This window comes from Alexandromys fortis, unplaced genomic scaffold (genome assembly GCF_014885135.2).
Source record: "Alexandromys fortis isolate MF-2015 unplaced genomic scaffold, M_Fortis_MF-2015_v1.1 scaffold_23, whole genome shotgun sequence".
Lineage (NCBI taxonomy): Eukaryota > Metazoa > Chordata > Mammalia > Rodentia > Cricetidae > Alexandromys > Alexandromys fortis.
In genome coordinates this window covers 15,945,487-15,963,504 of record NW_026067907.1, presented here as the reverse complement: position 1 = coordinate 15,963,504, position 18,018 = coordinate 15,945,487, and the positions used below count along the sequence as shown (strand labels likewise).

General features: G+C 34.3%; 3 protein-coding genes across 3 annotated transcripts; all 3 read right to left on the bottom strand.

Moving 5' to 3' along the window:
• Positions 1-505: 505 nt before the first annotated feature.
• LOC126497622 (olfactory receptor 10AG1-like) lies at positions 506-1,462 on the bottom strand. The gene has a single exon (XM_050135759.1). It carries the CDS (start codon positions 1,460-1,462, stop codon positions 506-508), a length of 957 nt encoding a protein of 318 aa, XP_049991716.1.
• Positions 1,463-8,760: 7,298 nt separating this feature from the next.
• Positions 8,761-12,497, bottom strand: LOC126497798 (olfactory receptor 10AG1-like). The gene is made up of 2 exons (XM_050135970.1): positions 12,467-12,497; positions 8,761-9,803 (listed from the first exon to the last, which is right to left on the bottom strand). The coding sequence occupies exons 1-2, from the start codon at positions 12,495-12,497 to the stop codon at positions 8,761-8,763; spliced, it is 1,074 nt and encodes a 357-aa protein (XP_049991927.1).
• A 2,835-nt stretch (positions 12,498-15,332) lies between these two features.
• Positions 15,333-16,313, bottom strand: LOC126497688 (olfactory receptor 10AG1-like). The gene has a single exon (XM_050135866.1). It carries the CDS (start codon positions 16,311-16,313, stop codon positions 15,333-15,335), a length of 981 nt encoding a protein of 326 aa, XP_049991823.1.
• Between the last annotated feature and the right edge of the window lie 1,705 nt (positions 16,314-18,018).

The window sequence follows — 18,018 nt, the reverse complement described above, 5'->3', positions numbered from 1 at the left end:
ACCCCAGCACCTGATTGGAAGACCAAGGTCAAGCTGAAAGTGGGAGTACTCTTCTGCATATGTGACTTTTAGGGATAATATATGTGTCATTATTTGTGGAAGTAAGAGTCTTTACACACTAGGTCATCTTACTAAACTAATTGAAACTAACTTTACATAGTAGTTTTAAAAATCATTGCATCTGAATGTTTAAAGTTGTATAAAGGATCTAAACTAGTATATCAGAATTTGTGGTACAATAAATAGAGTTATATTAATTGTATCTAATGTTTATTTGTAAAGATATTTCAGAATAAGTATAAATATGAAAATGATATGTATTTAATTTGGTAATACATACAACACTACATACATTTTCAGAGATATATTTCTCTCAATATAACAAAAAATTTTATTTTGAAATAATCATTGGTATAAAAACAGAAAAGATAGATAGTTAAAGATAGATATATCTATGCACTTAATTATAGACAAATACAAAGTCATATCTACAATATAAATCATATTATATTTTAGTAAATTGTTTGCATAAGAATTTTCTCAATGCTGTTTTGACATCCTTGTTTCTTAGACTGTATATAATGGGATTAAACATGGGAGTCACAACAGTATAGAAAAGAGAAAGCACTTTGTCAGTTCCACCCGAATGACTAGTATTGGATCTAAAATATGTAACCATAGCTGATCCATAAAATAATATCACAACTGCAAGATGAGATGAACAGGTGGAGAAGGCTTTGGCCTGACTGGTGGCTGACGGCAACTTCAGCACTGTGGAGATGATTTTACCATAGGAAAAAATTATTAGCAGGAATGGAACCAACACAAATATCCCAGCACCTAGGAAAACCATCATCTCATTCACAAAGATGTCCCCACAGGCCAGGTGAAGTATGGGGGGTATGTCACAGAAGAAGTGGTTGATTTGGTTGGAACCACAGAATGAAAGAGAAAAAATCTGTGATGTCTGCCCTATCTGTACTGGAATTCCACTGATCCAGGAGCCAATCACCAGCTGAGAACACAGTCTCTGGTTCATGACCAGAGGATAGTGCAGAGGTTTGCAGATGGCCACATAACGGTCATAGGACATCACAGCCAGGAAGAAGCACTCTGCAGCCCCCAGGATAAGAGTGCAGCACATTTGTGCAGCACAGGCAATGAAAGAGATGGTTCTTTGCTGGGTCCCAAGGTTGTAGACCATTCTGGGGAGAGTAATGGTTACATAACATATCTCTAAAAAGGAAAAGTTGCCAAGGAAAAAATACATGGGTTTCTGAAGGGCAGAGTCCAGCCTTGTGATTAGCACAATGGTGCCGTTGCCCAGTAGGATAAAGAAATACATGACAACCAGCAGTCCAAACAGAAACCACTGGAGATGAGGAACATCTGAGAATCCCAGAAGAACAAATTCCTTCAGGTTGGTCAGATTTCCTCCCTGCAGTTGCTGTTGGTTTTTCATCTGTGGAGAAGATTCAGGCAACATGGTTGTTTACTTCTCAATGGGGATTAGAGGTTTCTATCCTAGTATCCAGTCACCCTGATTAATTTTCATTATCTGTAATCACTGTGCATTGTAAAAGTATGGCTGCTTACAAATTTTACTTTTAGTTATTTAAGAACTTGTGCATTATTATGGTAAAGATTCCCCAATATACCTTCAAAATTAATATTAGCCTCCGTAGGTCTACAGCTCAGACTACATAAACTATGCCCAACACAGCAGAGACCTTGGCATCACTTGAAACTACTTCTGCTAAATACCTCAACATTTTTGTATTGTCTCTACTACCATCAGTTATATATCTGACAGTGCTTCTATTAGTTTTGAGAATTAGCTCAGCAGTTAAAAACACTGGCTGTTTTTACAAAAGACCCTGGTTTGATTACAAGCACACAAATGGCAGTTCATAACTGTAACTCCAACTTGCAACTGTAACTCCAGTTAGAGGCTAATCTGAAATGATTGTATTCCAGCAACACACTCAAGTCCTTAAAATAGAAATAAAATATAAAACAGATTTAAGAGAACACAGCTATTTTCTCCTTCATGTAAATTTTGTTAGATATTTGGGAAAACTAAGTCATCCACTGACCTAGCAATTCTAAAACTACTTAGGGTAATTTTCTGAATTACACCTCTAAATATAGGTCAAAATCTTGGGGTAGTGAAAGCACACAGGTTTCTACAAATCCTATCAATATTTGTTTTCAAATACCATGCTTACTTCTATGTGTTCTGATGGATTTACTCCAAATAGATTAATTAAAATTTAGTCAGTGATATTTTTTTGAATCTCACCTCTGCTTGACATTCATTCTGGGAATGAGTTTCATCTCCCTGCACTGACAAAGTTATAAAGAAACGTTTGAAATCCTTCCGATGCAGCCATGAATCTGTTTTCACATTTATCTTCTTTTCTTAACCTCTCCTTCATGTAACTACAATATCAGGACTTTACCCAAAATCCTCTTTTTAAAAAAGATTTCTCTATGGTTATAGTGAAAGTTACCACACAAGTCCTAAAGGACACTCAAAGAAAAGGCTGTGACTACTTTACTATTTCACTCATTTTTTTTCCTTATTAAAGGGTACACTCTGCATTATCTGATACTTATTGTGCCTTTCAGCTTTGAAATAAAAAATACTCTATTTTAAGGAAAGTTTCACTGTCAAGAAGAAAAAGATAATGAATCGGTGGAAAAGAGCAGTAAAATTGTCCTATATGATGTTTTCAAGTGGCAACAAATAATGTAATTCATTCCTACACAATACTTCTAGATTTACTCACTCTTCAATTTAACATTGTGTTGTATTAAATATAGTTACTCAAATGACATTCTGGCCATACGTATCTTCTGCTCTTGAACGGATGAAGATATAAAGAGGAGAGATTTATTCACTGTGGTATTCTCAAATAATATTCTTTTTTAGTAAATGCTTAATGTGTAATATATTTGAGTAATAAGAATAATGCCAGGGAATTTCTATTTTAAATTTCTCTTGTCTGAATAAATTCAAAGACTTAAAAATGAGTTTTTAAGAGCTTTCTAGGCCATTCAAAGTTCAGAATTTCCATAGTTTTTGGAGTGCATTTTGCTATGCATAAACACTATACTATCTGTAATGACTTTCAGTAATGACATTGATCTTGAAATACACTCATTACTTTTATATTACACAATACTTATTTCCAAGAATTATCATGATTCTTTCAAAATAATTTATCTTTGTATTTCACTAGTATAACAAATATATTACACATGTTTTTTTAACTCCAAGACTCTAGTTAAAATATGATTAAGACTGATTAAAGGGATTTTGCACTTCCTTCTTAAATTGTTAAAATGTGCTCCTTCAATGTGACATTTTCTATAAAATTATCTATGCTTCACAAAATTATCATAGCTGAATATTTCTCTAATTTGAAGTGGTTCAACATCTGTGTTTACTGTTAACAATTACTGTACAGATTGTATTTATTTACTAAAACATACATTAACAATTAAATAAATTTGTTTTCTAAAATAAGTTAAGTGAACGTTTTGAATACATTAATATTAAACCATAATGGATGTATAATATAAGTCATATTTACCTTTTTAATGCAGATTAATTTTCATTTTTTAATCACCATGATTTAGATGTCTAATTTATTTTAAATGGAACCACTCGTATCATCAAAGCTTTGTCATCTTCTGCTATGATATTTTGTTTCTGAATATAATAAAGTTCTCTTCAAACAAATGCAGTTCTGTCTTCCACCAGAAATAGGTGCACATACCTAAATTTCTGTCAGTAAATCTATGTGCATATACCTAAATTTTTGTTAGTTAATCTCTTCAGTGCTTCCTTCTTTGGCTATTTTATTTCTGCTAGATAATGTTTACTCTACTTTAACATGTGAATTTGGTCCCCAGTAGAATTTAAGGCACAGTGTGGTTTATTTCCTAGACATGGACAGTTGCTGAGCAACACTGTGATAGACAGCAACACACTGACAATAATTACCTAATTTGGAAACACTTTTAGCTGTGATGTTCTCTATTATGAAGACACTGTTTATAACCTTGGTTCATAGTAGACTGAGCCTGGGACCATAAAGTTTTCTGTAGTCTGTCTACGATAATGGGTTCTGTCTCTTGTATTCACCTGTGTTATGGTTTTAACAAACAAAATAATCTTTATTTAGGATGAAATGAGAACCTGGAGTAAGCTAAGCTGCAATAATGAAAAATCTGTGAAGAAAAAAAAAATCTGTGTATTCCAAACTTCAAGCCTTAGAGTGACAATTGCTTCTAATTAATTTTCATGGATGAGGAAAATAATATTATTAAAATATGGTGTAAGGAAAATAAATAAAAATAATTTTGAAAAGCATCTTCAGTGTAGTTTTACATCTCTAACATATGACGTTTTCATATTGTTCATTAAATAGTGACTTTTAACAATTTTGGAGATTCTGAACATGAGGCAATACTATGTGTGAATTCATATTTCATCAGACATGTTCTGCGTAGTGTGCTCTTGAAACATTTTCCCTTCCTCTTCTGTGTAGTTCTCTGAGCCCAGGAAGGAAGGATTTCCTGAAGACATCAATTTAGGACTGAGTGTTACAAAGTCTCTTATTGTCCGTGCATTGTCCACTTGTGGGTATCTGTGCTAGTTACCATCTACTGTGAAAGGAAGCTTCACAGAAGATCAGTGAGCAAGGGAGCAGTTGATTTGTACAGCAGAATGTCATAGGGGGTAATTTTATTTCTCTGTTCCATTACCAGAGTCAAAATGTATTCAGTTTTCTCCTAGGCCCATGGTTTATCAACTCTCAGGCTTTTGTTAACCTTAGCTGTGTCAACTGATTGGGTGAGTTTTAAACCCAACCTAGAGTGGTTTGTACTGACATTTGAGTCACTATTGCATCAGAATAGCTTGCTCATCACCATTATAGATCAGAGGTTTTGTAGATACAATGATGGTTATCTTTCTCCTCTAATAGTGTGTCTTCCCATACTATGAATGTTAGTCAGAATGGAGAAGCTTCCATTTAGGCACCAGCTCAACTATTTGGTGTTCCTTAATATAAATGTTGTCGTTAGCAATAAGACCTTACAATCAGTGTGTGTAATCAGCAATAAATATCATTAGTTGAAGATTTCTTTAAGTATTTCTTAGGCATTTGTATTTCATCTTTTGAGAACTTTCGGCATAGTTCTGAACCTCATTTTTAATTGGACTATTGTTTTTCTGAATGTAGTATTTTTTAATTATTAATAAAAATTTTCTATACTTACCCTTTCTGGATGTGTATTTGGTCAAATTTCCTCCTATTCTCTAACCTACCACTTCTGAAAGATAGTGTTCTTTGCAATACTGAAAATTTGCAGTTTCAAGTTGTGCCAGTTTTTAGTTGTTCTAGTACCTATGCTATTGGTGTCTTGTTCAGAAAATTTTTCCTCTACCAGTTATTTCAAGCCTCTATACACATTTCCTTTTCTATTATATTTAGGGTCTGTGATATTCTGAGACTTATTTGAGGGAACACGTCTTCAGCTAAATAACGTTACAATTCCTATATAGAATTTAGCTGTCACTGTCAAAAGACATGCTCTGTGCCCAACATTGATGAAAAAGAAAAACCTATTTGTGTCATAGTCAGAGAAAAGAATGAGACATATTTTTTCAATTCTAGAGTCTACTACCATTTGAATAAAAATGATAATAATAAAACAACAACAGCAAAACAAGTAAAAAAGAAAAAAGTAAAACTTAAGAGTCTGAGAAATTAGTTTACATTAGCTATATTTATAATGATGATGTTATTTCTAATCATTATTAGTATGATCTCACAGACAATTCTTATGGAATAAAAGAGTTTGAAAATGCAACAGAATTAGAAAAGATTAAGTATAGTTTTGAAATGCTATTTATATCTCTTTGTTTTTCTTTGTTTTTTTTATCTTTGTTATTATTAAACACAACCATTTATCCTATATTACTTATTTTCCCCCTTGTATTTCTAAATTGTACTAACTATACCTGTTTAATTAATGTATAATATTTTTATCTTCACCCAATTACCAACATTGTGAATTACGCTTATAAAACTCAGGAATGTTTATGAGTTAATATCTGATAAAAATCTAAGACTACTAAAGCAATATACATTCAGCTTGAATTTGTATACAATCAAATGGATAATAAATAGGCACTTTAATTTTGGCTTCTGTAAAAGTCTTTCATTTTATATTTTTATAAACATAACCTTCATACAAAACTGCTTCCATGTATTTTTATTTTCTGATCATATGTCTATATCACATGTTTTAAATGTTTCCATGTGTTATTTTTTTATTTGAAATGCAGAGATTCTGGTGTCTGTGAAGATGAATGTTTACACCTGGGTGGGAGCAGAGGTCCCTTGCTTTTTGAGACATGGTCTTCTACTGATACTTGTATTCAGTAATTAAGAAATACTACTGGGCTAGCAAGTCTAGCAACTTTCAAGACTCCAGCTCCTCAGCTTTAAAAATCAAGCTTGTGACAATGTATGAGAATTAAAGAAGCTGGTCTCCTGGATACAAAATGAAATTTCCATGCTTATACAGTAAACACTTTGCTGACTGAGTCATAGCCTATGTCTGTGTCATAACATTTTGAACTTTTTATTCCTTTGTTTTGTAGTTTTAATTTAAATTTTGAGATTAAAATTTCAACACTATTCACTTTCCCTCCAAAGCCTCCCATAAAACTCTTGATGCTCCAAATTCATGGCCTCTTTACCACTAATTTTTATTGCATTTATATATGTATGTACGTTTATCTTTGTGCACACACATGCACACATATATGTATATATGTTCCTAAATATGTGTTGCTCAGTATGTATAATGTTACTGGTACATGTTTTTAGGGTTGTCTGGCTCTTGACACACAAGTGGTATGCTCTTTCCTGGAAATTACGACCTCTCCTCTCCAAGCTTTTCTCAGCTACTAGCGTCATAATGACACCTCATGAGCTATACCCTGTTCACTTCATCATGTTCCTTGATATTATCCTCAGCTCATTTTGGTCTAGTGATGTTTGTGAGACTCTATGAATATGGTTTCTGATGTGACTAGGATAAACAATCTTATAGCAAACTCTCTAATCCTCTGGCTTTTACAATCTTTTTACCACCCCTTACTCAGTATTCCATGAGCATTAAATATTTAGTTGTTTTGTAGATGTATCCATTGGGACTGGGCTCCACAAATCTGCATTTTGATTAGTTGTGTTTTCTTGTAGCACTCTTTCACTGTTTCAAAGAGGTATTTCCTTGAACATTGAAGTCTACAATTGTCCGTGGGTATAAGGACAAATGTTTATAGAGTGCTTTCCAATTTTATGTCTGTATACCATGTGCATACCTGATGGCTCCAGAGACAAGAATAGGGCATCAGATCCACTCTTTCTAGAATAAAAGATGTTTGAGGGCTTCTTGTGTTTTCTGTGTCCTCTGCAAGAGCAACAAATGCCCTTACACTGAACCATCTCTTCACCCCTAAAGATATTTGTACATATATATAAAACCTCACATTTCTAGAAAATAATTATACTTTCAAAAAGGATAAAGTTTTACCTTTCAGAAACAGGAATATTGATCTATAATTTTTAATAAGAGTTACCTCAACTTAAATAGCTCTTTTTCTAAGAAATTTGTATAATTCTCCTCCTAATGATTTTCTAAACATATTTCCATACTTTTATTCTTACATTTGCAAATGTTTGGTATGACTATAGTAAAAAGAATGCCAAGATTGCCTCAAAATTTATGTCCCTTCAGTAGCCACACCTTCTACTAATGTTACAACCAGGGAGGAAGAGAGACATTGCTTCAATTTATATACAAGATGTAATTAAGATTTAACACATTTTCACCTGTTTTCTGTCAAGGTAATTCTTCGTCAATTTTATACATGCATATGATTAGTTCAGGTTATACTTTGTGTATAATGATTTTAGATAGAGATCATGTGTATAATGAGTTCTGTATGCTCCCTTTTAACTCCCCCCCGTCTGTCTGTCTGTCTCTGTCTTTCTCTCTGTCTCCTCCTCTCTCTCTCTGAGTCCTATTAATTCTGCCTCCTGTCTCTTCTTTTCTCAGGATAATGACTTTCAGTTTAATTTTGTATCTCAGTTACAACCAAGGCTCTCTGTTGCCATATATCAGGATTATCTATTGGAAAGTGGCCATGTGATTGGTGAATAAATGACTAAAGAAAATGGCCCACTCACCTGAAATCTATAAAAAACAGACAAGTCATTAGTGAGAATTAGTTTCTGTTGAGCTACGCCTGCACCCATGCTCGACCTATTACATTCCTACTACATTAGCTACTTTCAATCGGTCAGTGTACAAATAAGGAAAGAAAAAAACTAAACAGAGAATCAAAGAAGAAATCATATGAAAGTCAAACTAAATTCATCTCAGAATAAGACAAATGCCTCTACTCATAGATGACAATCATCAAAAGAGCTGCTCAGGCAATCTGAGCAGAGTATTTTGATAACATTATAAAAGAAGGTGTTGATAACAGATATGTGCTACTGACCATCTGTAATCTGAAAAGATGGAAGTCCTGTAATCAAGTCTGAAATTAAGAATGCATGACAATATCAGGGTGTTTAACAAAAATTTAATAGTATTAAAAAACAACAGAATAAAAATACATTTTTTCTGTTAGTATAATGAATACATATGTACTTACAAGCCTTTGTCTCACGCTAGTAACTTACTGAGTAATTTTCTCAAAGCCATCATAATGTCTTTGTTCCTCAGAGTATATATAATGGGATTCAGAGTTGGGATCAAAATGGTGTAGAAAAGAGACAACAGTTTTCCAATTCTTTCTGATTGTGTTGGCTTGGGTTGTAGGTACGTGATGCCAGCAGTTCCATAGAACAGGACTACAACTGTCAGGTGAGAGGAGCAGGTGGAGAAAGCTTTGGCCCTTCCTTTAGCTGAGGACAGTTTCAGAATGCTGACGATAATTTTGCAATAGGAAACAAGGATCAGCACAAAGGGAACCATGACAAACACCATTGCAACTATGTACACTGCTATCTCATTCACAAATGTGTCTCCACAAGCTAGCTTGAGGACAGGCGGGATGTCACAGATGAAATGATTGATTCTGTTAGATCCGCAAAAGGGTAGTGAGAATATCTGGTAAGTTTGTCCAATCACAACTGGAATGACGCTGATCCAGCAGGCAGCAACCAGCTGCGTACAGATCCTGCGGCTCATGACCAGGGAATAGTGCAGAGGGTTGCAAATGGCCACATAGCGGTCATAGGCCATGGCTGTCAGGAGGAGGCACTCTGTGCCTCCCAGCATTAGAATGAAACACATTTGTGTGGCACAGGCAAATATAGTGATATTTCCTTTTAGAGTACAAAGGTCCATGAGCATCCTGGGGATGGTGACTGTTACATAACAGATTTCTACGAAAGAAAAATTGCTTAGGAAAAAATACATAGGGGTCTGCAAAGCAGAGTCAATTCTTGTTATTAGCATTATAGTGCTGTTGCACATCAGAATAGTCAGATACATGAGCAAAAATATCCCAAACAGAATCCACTGGAGATGGGGGACATCAGAAAACCCAAGTAGGACAAATTCGATCAGAGAAGAGGCATTCGACTTTTCTGTTGTAAACTTCTGTTCATCTACAGACAATAAATCAAAGGTGGCAATTAATTCATACCTGACATTACATTGACCTGTTACTTTGTTTGAATTACTAACAATAATATACACAACTTAAAGTGTATCATTAGTTTACAGTGCTTCAAATGAGAGTTGAAAATTATAAAACCAATAAATAAAATAGTTAAAACTAATTTAATTGAAATAATAAGTTCTTTTCTACTTTATTAAATTTGACTGTACTAACACAAAGATATTGAGTAGTGGCCATTATCATTTCAAAGACATTTTATTAGACTTTTGTGGGGGACATTGTCTGCTCAAGTGATATAACATAGAGAGCCTACCTAAATCTGTGCTGGTCAAGAAAAAATAGAGATAGAAGCTTGAAATGAAAGGTTTGACAAAATAATTAATGAAGACTAACATATGTGTGTATAACTCTATATAGACTTTGCATGTAATTTTAGGTAAATATAAAATAATGTAATTTTTGAGGATTCATAAAGCATCCTTGGTTTTATTTGTCTCTCGTTGCTCTGTCAAAATTTTATTTTTTTGTTATCAAGATGGGAAATGGTGTGTTTTCCTTGGTGTTATTTTAGTCAGTTTTATTATTTTTTAAATTATACTTTCCTTTGAACTCCTTTTTTGTATTTTATTTTAAATAATTAGAACTATTCTCATTAATAAAAACACTTCATTTATAGCATTTTCCTATTCTTTTCAGGTTCTTTGTAAGGGTTTCATTTAATAATGATTACTTATTTTCAAGTACAGTTTTTACTCTCTATTCTCACATTATAAGAGCTTTGTAAAAGAGCAAATGTAGTATGTGCTAAGAGTCTTCAAGTGACCAAACCTGAAAAGAAGCCTTAAAAGCAAAAGTAAACAGAAATTCTTATGTTAAGTCATATTACCATCGTCTAATGCAAAGAAGTCAACAGTTTTATGATCCATTTATACTTTCTTTTTGTTTATTTCCTGTTTCATCAACAAGGCTGTTCTTTATCTTTTCATAACTATCTAGAGTTCATAGCTCCCAGATCAATATAGTGAAGTTTTTGATTATGAGATTAGTGTATTTGGCTTCATACTGTCTCTCCCATTTTGTAATCCATTAGTACAAGTTTTCAAATTTGTCTCATTTCCATTTATGATGTAAGTATTCATTACTTTAAACATCTATTACATATCGATATTATAAGTAATACAGCTGAAAAGTCGGTGATTAGTAAAAATAAGTCATGTATTTTAACTAAAGTGCACACAACTATTTATTTTTCTCTTTTATTAATTTATAGCTATCCGAAAGTTATCAACAAACAACAATATTGCAACTTACCTTTGGATATTTGCATGAAGTGCCCAAGTACCTTTAGGTGATTTATAACCCCTTAAACAGTTTTATTTCAGGAAGTCACACCAATTTTTCAAGGTGTAGTTTGCTTACTTTGAACACCAATGCTTCTTAAATAGGAATACTGACATTTGCCCTGGGGATAAGCTTTCCCTGAGTACCAGTTTACCATCAATAAACCTTTCATTAGGCAAAAACTCTGTTTGCTTTTCACAGCTTTTTTTCTATGCATAGACAAGTCCCTATCGTCCACACTGGTCATCATTAATTTAGCCCATTCATAGGGTTGTGTGTGTGTGTGTGTGTGTGTGTGTGTGTATTTGTGCGTTTTAGAGAGAGACAGACGGGGGATTGACAGACAGACAGAGACAGAGGAGAGAAAGAATACTATGCAGCCTGTGTCGATTTATGTGTGATAGAATGTTTGTGTGTGTGTGTGTATGTGTATATGTGTTTGTGTGTGATGTTTGCGGGTATAAGTGTACACCAATCCGTGCCCACATATAAACATGTTTGCTTGTGTGTGTGAGAGAGAGAAAGCAGAAAAACGTATATATTCCCATCTATGCTTGAAAAGTCACTGTTTAGACTATTTAGGGAAACCCATAATGAATCTAGAGAAACTATATCTTCTTTTTTTGTTTTTGTTGTATAACAATTATGTTTATTTATTTATTTGAAAATATACTCCTAAATACAATTATTTTTTATGATATCTACTCATATACTCTCCCTTCTAACTCTTTCCTGTCCCGTTCATACAAGAGAAGCCTCCCACACAGTTCTATGTCCTCCTATAGGGTTCATGCTTAAATATGTTGTTTGCTTCTTACTCTCAGTTACAGTGTATTTGGAAAAGTGAATCCTTACATTCTCCCTTGATATTATTTATTTACTAATATTTTGAACAGTCACATTATATGTCAGATTTATTTGCACATGTGTAGTAATGAGTAACATATACTAAAAGTCCAAATAAATATATAAAATAACAAATATAACAATCATATTGCGCACCTGTGTGTTATCTTACTTCCATATTCAAGTTTATGTGAGCTTTCTGTTTTATGTTACTACCATACAATACTCCGTTTAAGAAAAATTCCTGAAAACAAACATATTGATATGTTTCAGTTAAAGCCAACAGGAAAGACCATATCACAAATTCAAAAACAAAGTTACGAACTTCTTTTACCACTTCCACTACCCAGGAGAAAATAACTTTGACTGTTAAAGGAGGCCGCTTGGCTGCTTGTTCGTTTCCCAGTTGCCCAGACCCCCAAAATAATCACTCAGAAACTGTATTAATTAAATCACTTCTTGGCCCATTAGCTCTAGCTTTTTATTGGCCGACTCTTACATATTAATTTAACCCATTTCTATTAATCTGTGCATCACCACATGGCTGGGATTTACCGGATAAAGTTTCGGCATCCATCTCCAGCATGGCTACATGGCTTCTTTCTGACCCTGTCCTTCTTTCCAACAACATTCAGTTTCTTCCCCTGCCTACCTAAGTTCTGCCCTGGTATAAGTCCAAAGTGGTTTCTTTATTCATTAATGGTAATCACAACATACAGAGGGGACTCCCACATTGCTTCCTCTTTTCTGTTTAAATAAAACAGTTTTTAACTTTAACATAGTAAAATTTATCATACAATTCTTACACTTGCTTGGTTAGAGTTACCACAAGATAATTTTTTTATTTTACTTAAGGCGATTGTGAAAATTATTGTTTCCCTGGTTTCTCTCTGTGTCCATTTGTCATTATATATAGGAGGGCTACAAATTTTTGTGAGTTAATTTTTTATTCAGCTCCTTTGCTAAATAAAAGTGTTCATCTTCTGGATGTCTTCCCCAGTGGAAATTTTAGGGACACTGATGTATACTATCTTATTATCTGTTGTTTAAATTGCATACCTGATCTTGATTTAAGTTAAATAAGTGTTAAGTATTGAGACAATTATCCATTTATTTTAGATATTCTAATTTGAAGAAATACAAATATTTAAAATATAACCTTATGATTCTCTGGAATTATTTGGTGTCTGTTATTATATCTATCTTTTCATTTCTGATTTTATTAATTTGAATATTGTTTTTTGTCTTATGATAATTTGGATAAGGGCTTGTCTATACTGTTGATTTTATCAAATAACAAACTCTTTATTTCATTGTTTCTTAATGTTCACTTTGTTTCTTATTAATTGATCATAGTTCTGAATTTTGTTATCTCTTGCCCTCTACTCATTTTGAGTGTGGTTTCTTCTTTTTCTTCTAAAGCTTCCAGAAGTGCTATTAAATTGCTAGTATGACTTCTCTTCAACTATTTAATAATGATGGTTCATTTTATGAACTTTCCTCCTAGAACGATTATCATATGACCTATATTTTTGGGTGTGTACTGTATTCATTTTCATTAAATTCTGGAAAGTTTACAGACCAGATTTTTCATTTGTTACAGAGTTCAGTTTCAATGAGTCTATAAGTTTTCTCTTGTTCATGGTTGTCTGTTAGAATGCTATTTCAATTTGGATATAATTGTTCAGACTTATTCTGTGTTCAAGTATGGGCTTAATTTCAGAGAAAGTTCAGTGGCATGCAGGTAAGAATGTATATTCTTTTGTGTTAGAGTAAAAAGTCTGGGAGTCTGATCTTCCACCAAAACTTTGTTGACTTACCAGGGCCTACACTATAGGAGAAAAATGACTCTTCCTTTCCCAGAAGCTAACGTAACTTACATTTTCTGTGTTTTCCTTGTTTGTATTTTGTCTGGTTTGGTCTTGCCAGGTTCTGGGTGTGTTATCACAACCACTGTGTCTGCCTCTCTGCCTGCCACTCTTCCACACTCATTTCAATGTATTCATACTAACCTCACAAACTCTGTTTATATAACCACATTTGTTTACATGTTTTTCAGTTTGAAACAGAATTTCAATTACTAAATTGTTAGGACTCAGGTTTTGTTTTAGGCATTTTTCATGGGAGGAGGGGGTATTATAGCTGAGCTAGAAAATTCTGAGGCATCTGGAAGAGTCCAGAGAAGAAAGGATATGGCTAGGGCTACACAGAAGAGAAGCAAAATAACCTTCTTTTGGTTTTCTAAGGCTATAGTTCAAAATATTTCTATACTAAACACTTTCTGATTCAAATATGCATTAACTAATTTTTGTTCCACTTCCATAATGTATTGTCACTATATTAGAAAGTGTAATTTATTTTACGTCCCTCTGATCTAATTATGCAAGTAGTGTTTCCTTATGGTATGTTGAAGATATTCCTTATGGTATGTTGAAGCAATGCACTGTATACATTTAGATATTTCTGAATCCTTTCTAATACTCTTATATGCACTTCCATAATATATGATTATACACAATAGAATCAAATAAAACATCCGGACATACTATAATAAGCTTTGAGTCAACATTTCTTCTGTGTTAGCACATGATCTTTAGAAATTCTGTTTCAATAATATGTATAAAGCAAGAATATTTGGGTTCAAGGAGAGCTGCTAAATTATAGTGGACTTATATATCTATCTTTTATTTATTTAACTTTTGAGACAATATTTCCTTTATATCAGACTGGCCACCAACTCACAATGTAGTTTCAAGCCTGTTCTTGACTTTTTGATCCTTCTGTCTTAATTTTCTTGGAGATGAAGTGGTAACATTGCCCATACTATTCTATAGATATACTATATATGTATCATCATGTTACACCTTTTTTTGACAAGTTTATCCAAATTAAAAAGAATAGTCTACCAAAAGGGAGGTTTTATTAGAAGAAAAACGCTTTTATACTATTTTGGAATTATTATTTTTTTAAGTGTGCAAAGAACTAGGTGTTTCCACATTGGGCACTTGATATATGTCACGGTTGTATTATAACTCTACTCCTTGGTTTAAAACTTTGTATTTTATATAACATGGTGATTCTCACCACAATAAATTTACCAATTTTAATTTCTTTCATGACAGCATTCTCTTTTATTGGCTATTTTTATTACATAATAATTTGAGAAGTAAATTACAACTGAGTAAAATGCACAGCACAAATGTATACATGAAAATCATTTTACATAAATATTTGAGAATTTTCTACAATGTATTTTGATTGTTTTAATTTGTGGATTTCTGTGGGCCCCCTTAATTAAAGTTCACCAAAAAAGTTCACTACACATGAGATGCAGCCTTAACTATTATAATTACATATGGCAGAAATAAAGTAAATATGTCTACTGTGGTGCAAACCATATAAAGAAACCATTTCTGTAATTTTAAGAGTTCCCATATGTTGATAACTTAGTTTGTAGTTTTTTCAGTGCTACCATGATATCCTTATTTCTCAATGTATATATGATGGGATTCAACAGTGGAATCAAAATGGTATAAAACAGAGACAGCAGCTTCCCCATGCTTTCTGATTGACTTGATTTTGGTTGCGCATATGTTATCGTAGCTGTTCCATAGAATAAAACCACAACTACAAGATGAGATGAGCAGGTGGAGAAGGCTTTAGACCTTCCTCCAGCTGAAGAAAGCTTTAGAACATTGCAGATAATCTTGCCATAGGAGACAAGGATCAAGAGAAATGGAACCATGATAAACACCACTGAAGCAACATAGATTGCTAAATTATTCACAAATGTGTCTCCACAAGCAAGCTTAAGTATAGGGGGGATGTCACAAAAATAGTGATTAATTTTGTTAGATCCACAATAAGGCAAAGAGAAAATTTGATAAGTTTGCCCAGTCACAACTGGAATGATACTGATCCAGCAAGTGGCTACAAGCTGCACACAGACTTTATTGTTCATGACCAAGGGGTAGTGCAGAGGATTGCAAATGGCCACATAACGGTCATAGGCCATGACGGTCAGCAGGAGGAACTCCATCCCTCCAAACATGATGACAAGACAGAGTTGTAAAGCACAGGAAAACAATGGAATAGTGCCTTTCTGTGTACAAAGATCCATGAGCATCCTCTGGATGGTTACTGTTACGTAGCAGATTTCCACAAAAGAAAAGTTGCTAAGAAAAAAGTACATAGGGGTCTGCAGAGCAGGGTCAGTTCTTGTTATTAGCATTATAGTGCAATTGCACATCAGAATAGTCAGATACATGAGCAAAAATATCCCAAAGAGCATCCTCTGGAGATGGGGAACATCTGAAAATCCTAAGAGAATAAACTCAGTAATTGTAATATTTGAAATTTCTGTTTTACTTTGCTCTTCGTCTGCAGATAAAACAATTTCCATATGTTCCAAGCATTTGCTTTTTCAAGTCCACAAGTTTCTTATGTTGGCTGAATGAGATAAATAAATATTCTTATATGTTCTTTTACACAGACATTTACCACCATTTTGTTTATTAACTACAGCATGCGATTTTTAATATCATAAAAGAACTGGTAAATGGTTAAAATAAACCCATGGCATCAATTTATTTTATTATATTCAGCTTTTTCAGCATGTTTTGAGATGCAAACATTACAAATATTGTCACACTGTACAGAAATTATATCTTTGTACTTTATTCTTAAAAATGAGATATTACTGCAAACCTTTTTCTGTTTTTGTGTTTGCATATTGCCTTTCCTTCATTTTTTTTCAGTACAAAGTCTTTAAATCCATAGATTTTATTTGAAGTTTTTTCCTGAATTCTTATTCTAAAGAAGTATTAAGCCTTTTATTGTGAAATTATGTTGTCATGCTGTGTGGGAAGAGAGATGGAGTCATGGATATATGCTTTCAGCTTTCAACTTTCTGCTTGTTCACATCTCCAGAAACCCAAGGTAATTCTTCGTGTTTGTGCAAGCCAGAGTGTGATTCTACCAGAGAGTGGGGTGTCCCGCTGGGTGGGTCTGCTATGTGCAGTCCCGGCCTGGGCTTGAGAGTTCCCCTGAGGTCCTTTTAAATAAGAGGGCTTAAAGGCTGATTGAGATTTGTAGCTTGCATGGTCTGATCTATAAGGTGGGTGTTTTGGAGTAGCCTACCTGCAAGAAGCTTTCCTGTTGGCTGGCTAGAAAAGCTTTGGCAGGTGGGGGAGGGGTGCAGGGATTTGCCCTGGTTTCAAGGGCCTAGAGACTGGGGTGTTCAGCTGGGGGCCTTCCCTCTCATTAGGATGTTCTCCTTGCCTCCAGGCAAAATGACAAAGCAGAGTCGTACAGTACAGGAAATCAATGGGTACCTGATCACTCACGTCTTGGTCGGCTACGTTCAGTCGCAGCCAGACCATGATGGGAATACCCACTGAAATAGCTTACCTGAGCTAATGAGAGCCCACCAACTCAGCAAGCAAACCAGCATACGACAAACCTAGGCCCTCTGAATGTGGGTGACAGTTGTATGACTGGGGCAGACTGTGGGGCCACTGGCTGTGGGACCAGGATTTATTCTTACTGCTTGGACTGAGATGGCTGAGACCACTCTTTCGTTCCCAACCACCCAGACCCAAAATAATTATACAGGTACTCTGTAAATTAAAATACTGCTTGACCAATAGTTTAGGAATATTCCTGGCTAACTCTTATATCTTAAATTAACCCATCTCTATTAATCCGTGTATCACCACAAGCTGTGGCCTACCAGCAAGGTTCCAATATCTGTCTCCTCCAGCGGCTACATGGTTTCTTCCCAATTCTGCCTTCTTTCACCCAGCATTCAGTTTAGTTTTCCCACCTAGCTCTATTCAGCCCTGTCATTGGCCTAAGCATCTTCTTTACTCATTAACCAATAAAAGCAACACATGTATAAAAGGACTTTCCACATCAGTACTAGATCTTGGAACCCATTCTCTTTGGAGGGATACCTTAATCAGCCTAGATACAGTAGGGAGGAACTTGGTCCATCCTCAAAATAATATGCTAGACCTTGTTTACTCCACATGGGAAGCTTTGCCCTCTCTGAGGAGTGGATGGGTGTGCAAAGGGGGAAAGTGGAGGGAAAAGGAAGAGTGGGGGCT

Excerpts from the sequence above, each read along its gene's own strand:
- LOC126497622 (XM_050135759.1), bottom strand. The coding sequence starts at position 1,462 with ATGAAAAACCAACAGCAACTGCAGGGAGGAAATCTGACCAACCTGAAG.
- LOC126497798 (XM_050135970.1), bottom strand. The coding sequence starts at position 12,497 with ATGCTGGAGATGGATGCCGAAACTTTATCCG. Across the intron at positions 9,804-12,466 it reads GGATGCCGAAACTTTATCCG|TTGTGTATATTATTGTTAGT; the intron begins GTAAATCCCAGC and ends ATACACTTTAAG.
- LOC126497688 (XM_050135866.1), bottom strand. The coding sequence starts at position 16,313 with ATGGAAATTGTTTTATCTGCAGACGAAGAGCAAAGTAAAACAGAAATT.